At 48.3% G+C, this 6,108-nt stretch overlaps 2 protein-coding genes across 2 annotated transcripts; one reads left to right on the forward strand and one right to left on the reverse strand.

Moving 5' to 3' along the window:
• Positions 1-108: 108 nt before the first annotated feature.
• CLAFUR5_00012 (uncharacterized protein) lies at positions 109-717 on the forward strand (the record flags this gene model as incomplete). The annotated part of the gene is made up of 1 exon (XM_047899160.1): positions 109-717. The coding sequence occupies one exon, from the start codon at positions 109-111 to the stop codon at positions 715-717; it is 609 nt and encodes a 202-aa protein (XP_047757161.1).
• Positions 718-875: 158 nt separating this feature from the next.
• CLAFUR5_00013 (uncharacterized protein) lies at positions 876-1,912 on the reverse strand (the record flags this gene model as incomplete). The annotated part of the gene is made up of 4 exons (XM_047899161.1): positions 876-1,137; positions 1,193-1,374; positions 1,436-1,667; positions 1,728-1,912. The coding sequence occupies 4 exons, from the start codon at positions 1,910-1,912 to the stop codon at positions 876-878; spliced, it is 861 nt and encodes a 286-aa protein (XP_047757160.1).
• Between the last annotated feature and the right edge of the window lie 4,196 nt (positions 1,913-6,108).

Raw genomic sequence — 6,108 nt, forward strand, 5'->3', positions numbered from 1 at the left:
GTTGAACCGGTTAGCTACTATTTCGAATGTATACTCACGAGCTTCAGCACGGCCTCTCTGCCGAAGCACGACTTCCAGCTGCCGTTGCTTTCTGCCAGACAAGATACCATGGCGATGCTCCATGAGCTTCAGACCAACAGCGAAGAGCTGCCGCCTGATGATGACGACGACAGTACATCCGATGGCGAAGATACAAACGAAGATCCCACAGATCTTGCTGCAAACTCCGATATTGACACCGTCATCCATGAGTCTCCCAACCCATCCGACAAGAAGCAAGAAGACCTCAACCGCACCTATGTCATCATGCGTAGCTTCCTGCGCCAAGCCCAGGCTGAGCTCGAGGACAGACATGAGATTTTCGACCGGGAGCGGGCAGAATTTCGAAAAGCGCAAGATGCGAAGAACGAACCCGAGTCCATCACGGCGCTCGACGTGGACCACATCGCACGCACGCGAGAGCTGACGCAAGCTGTTGCAGAAGCAGAGGAGAACTTCCAGCAGGCAAAACAAGCTGCCTTCCTCGCAGGTGTTGACCTGGACGAGTCTGACTTGGAGTCTGGCTTTGTGGATCGTGTCGATGATGGGTATCGTATGAGCCAAGAGGAGGATCATGAAGGTGTCATGGATCGTGATTCTGTGCAAAGATGGCTTGGTCGTGTGGAGCCACAGGAAAATCCAGAGCAGCCAACTGAAAGTGTCGAGATTGATGACTAGGACGTTCAACTGGTTGAGATTTCGGATAGTGCTAGCATGGTCGCTGAAGGGTCCGCACGTCGTAGGATCGATAAGTGGAATACGGAACTGCGTACGGCATTGGGTTGAAGCACCACGGCAGCAAGTATGCACCCAGCCCCCATACCATTCCACCACCTCTAAAGCGGATACACAAACCTCAAATTCTCCCGATCGGTATAGTCCCTATCCTCCCCCTGCACCTTGACAAGTCCATCTCCCGTATCCACCGCCTCCTCATCACTAATCTCGCCCATCTCCGCCAACCTCGCCGCCCTCTTCTGGTTCTCCACTTTCAGGTAGTAGCGAATGACGATACACATAGCCGGTGAGATGGGCCAGAAGGCCGTCATGAAGCCCCAGGGGAGGAGGTAGCGGGGTTTGTACTTTTCTTGCCAGAATCTAGGACTGTGGTTAGGATGGGGACGAGCTGGGTAGCAAGGCATTGTTGACTTACTCAGGTGAGATCATATTAGCAATCGAAGCAGCGACGATGCGCGTCGACATAACCGTGAGCTTCTTCGTATATCCAACCGTCGTCGTCCCAGCCCAGGACAAGCCCAAGAGGTAAGAAGGCTTGAAGGTAGAAATCTGCGTTCCGACCACGAGGGCGATCTTGTTCGACCATGGGGCTGTGACCTGTCGTTCTCATCATTAGCGTAGTCCAACCCAGCAGGAGGGCTCCTCGAGGTCTACTCACCATGATAAGACCCCCAACAAAACACGGTATATACGAAAAAGCACAAGTCCACCCCACCCCAAGCTCAGTGGCATAGATCATAAACGCCGTCACGCAAATGAGGAAAGACCCCCATAGCGGCTTGGCAATATTGAACAGAGCGCTCTGCGCTGGCGTGAAGCCGAAGCCGACGATGATGAGCGGTAGCTGCTGGGACGTGTTGTTGGGCAGCTCATTGAAGAACATGTGGAATCTGTTCGCCTCAACATCAGTACGATCCCTCCTCGCAACGGGCCAGTAGGGGGGAACTCACATAAACAACCAACTCTTCGGATCCATAAACGCCTCCTTCACCTGTCCCCACTTCAGCACCGAGTTGGATATACCCGCATGCGTATCGCGAATCACATCAATCGTGTGAATTTCCTCCTCGGTGGTGAGCCACTTCGCATCGATGGGGGAGTTGGGGAGGAAGAAGACGAGGACGGCGCAGACCATGAAGGTCAGGATCACACAGATGATGTGCAGCCACTTCCACGATCAAAGCCCGCCAGCCAACTCGCCGCTGTTGTCGTCTTTGATGAGTTTGTACGCTACCATCGTCAGGAGGACGTTAGCTAAGCCACCGGAAGCCCACCACAGGAGCTGGACCCAGGGACACTTCTAAGGTGGGAAGAAGGCTTGGTGCAGGACGGTCGTGGATGGGACGATTTGGGACTCGGTCTGTTTACCATTAGCATCACTCCACCATAAGATCACCGAAGAAAATATCCTCACCATCCCCAACAAGAACCTCAACGCCATCAACTGCCCACCCGTACTAACCAACGGATGCATCCCCAACAACAGTGACCACAAAAACAAGCTCCCCGTAATAAAATAGATAGATAGATAGATAGATAGATAGATAGATAGATTTGTCATTCCCCTGTTCTAGGACCCTATTTGGCCTATGCAGGTATATATCTATTGTTATATACAAAGGGAAACCCGAATAGGTGAAACCCCCTCCCGCCCACGACTTCTCCTTGTCTAGATTAGCTTTCCCTCTGAACGTGCGTAGTCCATGTCACTACCCCGTTAGCTCCCGCTCCCAGCCGGTCTCGTCACGCTGCGCCGTGTCCTCTCTTCCTACACTGCTCCTACTAGGCGGTACTGTTCCAGCCAGCCCTTCTCTAGTATCCAGTTCGTAATGCGCCGTAGGTCCTCAACGTTGTTAAGAAGTGCCCCAATCGTCCGGTTCCTGCCCTACAACCTGGTTGTTCCACCTCTCTTTCTATAGTTGCTCTACAAACGTTTTCTCACCCTCCTATTATATTACTAGCTGTTCGTCCCTTACCCGGTAGTTCGGCTCGTTTCCGGGTCGAATGCCCTTATACGCTAGTACTAATTCGCGGGCCCTTACGACTGTACTGGCGATGACCTTCTATACTAGGTACCGTGCCGACTTGCCTAAGTAGGAGGTCCGTAGTCCCTAGATATATAGGTCGATCGGCGGTATAGCGGTCTCGTACTTAAGTATCCTTATTAGTATCGACTTATATACCCCGGTAACCTTCCTTAGGTATTAGTTTTAGATCTTCGCTAACGGCGTAACGAGTCCCTTTAATAGGTAGGCCCTCTCGCCTAAGGACTACACTTAGCTACTATAGGTAAGGACTAGCCGTATAATAGCCGTATATAGAAGTCGTAACTACCGAAAGTCCGCCCCCTATATAGACGTAGTAAGTCTCTAGTATAATGCTATATTCTGTTTAGCTTTCCGTAATATTGCCTATACGTACTTCCTCTACCGTAGCGCCGGGTCTATCTATAGTCCGAGGATCCTAAGCTAATTTACTAGGTTAGTCGTATACCCCTATATCTAGATAGAAGCTTATATATTATAGAACCGGAGCCGGCGCGTAAAGTATATTAGGTTATACTTTTCTAGGGTAAACCGAGCCCTATACCTTCTAGCCTAGTCCTCGTAGATCTTATACTTCTCTTCTAGTAGCCTATAGTTCTCCTTAGTCGAGGACGACTACGCTAGGATATTCGTATCGTCTACGAAGCCGCTCGTAGCGGTATTCTAGGATTCTAGGGCTAGGAGTAGCGTCGCTATTATTACGGTTCACCTCGTAAGGCTATACTTAGTATTACGTAACCTAGTACGCTAGCGCGCCCGGACCCTAGACCTTGACCTCGACGTTTACTCTATCGCGGCTTCGCGACTTTCTTATCTTCTCTTCTTCGTGAAACTTATTCGATTCTAAGGTATTAATACGTTTACGCCCTATCTTACGCCTTGTCCGTATTATTAAGTTCTACCGCCCTTAGATCGCCGAGCCGTACGATTATAGACTACGTATCGCTACTACGACCGCGTACGACCGAGACTCGAATAGCCGTAGGTACTAATACGACTATCGGACTAGACGAATCATCCTTTATCCTAAGACTTAACCTAAACCCTCTTACGAAGGCGTTTCTCTAAGAAGCCCGATAAAAGCGGAACGGCGTACTTAGCGTAGCGTAGTAAGATATAGAAGACGAGTCGTAGTAGGATCCGGATTTCGACGATACCGTAGGTATAGAACGACTACGTAATATAGCGTAAGAGATATAGAACGAGACTTAGGGTCGCGGAGATACTAAGTAGGCTCGTTAGTAAGAGGAAGAACGTCGGCGCTAGAAGTACTAAGAGCTACTATATAATAAGTATAACTAACGTTAGTCTAAGAAGGAAACTCGACTCTATATAGGTAGAGAGGATAAGACCTTATAATAGGGCATACGTACGCGGAAGGAGGAATATCTTAGCTACCGCTATACGATACCGATTAACTTTACCTAGAAGGGCAAAGAGGTAGAATATAGGCTACGGTATAATCCTACCGAGTTCTAGATCGCTATAGCCGAGGAGCTCTCTCGCTTAGTTACTAAGAACCTAGAAGCCTAGCTAGATGTCCTAGATAAACACCGTCTCGCCTACCTCGGTCTTAAGGAGGTACGGGAGGTATTAACTACTTAGAAGAGTCGGCTATAGGCTAAGGCCAATCGGTATAAGGATGTAAGGGCGCGCGTACTATAGGGTCCGAGAGAGATAGTTATTATTCTACAAAGCTACGAAAGAGGAGCGCGAGGCGCGGCAAAGTTATAAAGTAAAGCTAAGCCGCGCTAACCCGATACAGAAGGTCCGCGGTTCAGCCGGGCCGACGTAGCTATAGTAGGGGGTCGCGGGCTACCCGTAATAGTACCCCCCTTCCCAAAACACGCCTTAGTCCTCTAAGCATTATCTACCTTATAAGGCTACTTGTCTATCGAGCTCTATAATCGCGCGAACGCCTAATTATCCTCTAGTGCCCTATCGTTATCCGATAATATCGTATTCGCTCTATTAAGACTATCCTCGACCGGCTTCCTTCGAGAAATATATCGCCTAGTTAGCTAGCTTACCCTAGACCTAAGTCTGTCTTCGGCTAGTACTCGTGTATAATCCTTATAACTAAAGTTAGGTATTATTGTAGGCTCTATAGGCTCTACTCGAGTATCGAATATATACGGAGTAGATTCTATTAGAGGTAAGGCTCGAGTCGACTTATTCGTAACGGTGTCTCTATTAATCCTGATCGTATTAGTCCGAGTACCTTAGCGTCTAGCGGTAACTAGTTAGATAGAGCTACGAAACTTATAGGCGTAGACAACTCCGGCCGGTTATAGTAAAAGTCTATAATAGCGGCGGCTACCCTCGTAAACAGGTCCTTAGTAGGTTACTAAGTTTTACTATCCTCTATGTCCTAATATCCGACCTATCGTACCTTGTACTATATGTCGACCTTACGCTTATACCCCTTCTTCACCTTCCTAGTACGCTTCCTCGTATATATATCTAAGATCTTGTCTACCTCGTACTCGATCGCCGCGGGTACTACTATAATGTCGGCCTCGGCATTAGCTTCCGTCGTATTAGGAACTATAACTACGGGTAGCGGCGGTATAAGGTACTATCCCTCTAGCGGCGGTAGGTTAGTATCGTCGGCGCGCTATAATAGCGACGTATAGAAATAGTTATCGAGTCTAGCTAACGTATCGGAGAGCTTTAGCTTATAGGAGAGCTTCGAGGGCATAACTTCTACGATCTAGTATAGTCTAGTATATCGTCGATCTAGTTTCTTAGAAGGGCGTATCGTACGGATGTTCTTCGTACTAAGGAATACCTAATCGCCTACCTTATAGTCGGGCGAGATACGGCGATATCGGTTAGCGGCCTTAGCTTATAAGGCTTAGGACATTCTTATGTTCTCTTAGAGGAACTGATATAGCTCGTAAAGGCGTCGGGCGAATGCTTCGGCGGATTTGCTATCGAGTCGCTAAAGAGTCGTTATCTAGCGGCGATCCCCGCCTACCTATAAGTCGATACGTTCCGTAAACTCGGGGTTATATCTAAGGTTTACGTAGAAAGGTAAGACACCGGTAGTCTCTAATACGTAGTTATTAATAGCAAACTAAGCTAGGCATAGCTATTTAGCCTAGTCGCTCTATACCTTATTAACGTAGGCGCGTAAGTACTATTCTATATTCTAATTAGTACGCTTAGACTAACCGTCCGTCTCGGGGTAATATAATAAACTTAGCTTACGTTAAATCCGTAGTATCTTATATAGCTACTTCTAGAAAGTTGCGATAAACTGTTTCCCTCTATTAGAGGTGAT

The sequence above is a fragment of the Fulvia fulva genome, chromosome 1 (assembly GCF_020509005.1).
Source record: "Fulvia fulva chromosome 1, complete sequence".
NCBI lineage: Eukaryota > Fungi > Ascomycota > Dothideomycetes > Mycosphaerellales > Mycosphaerellaceae > Fulvia > Fulvia fulva.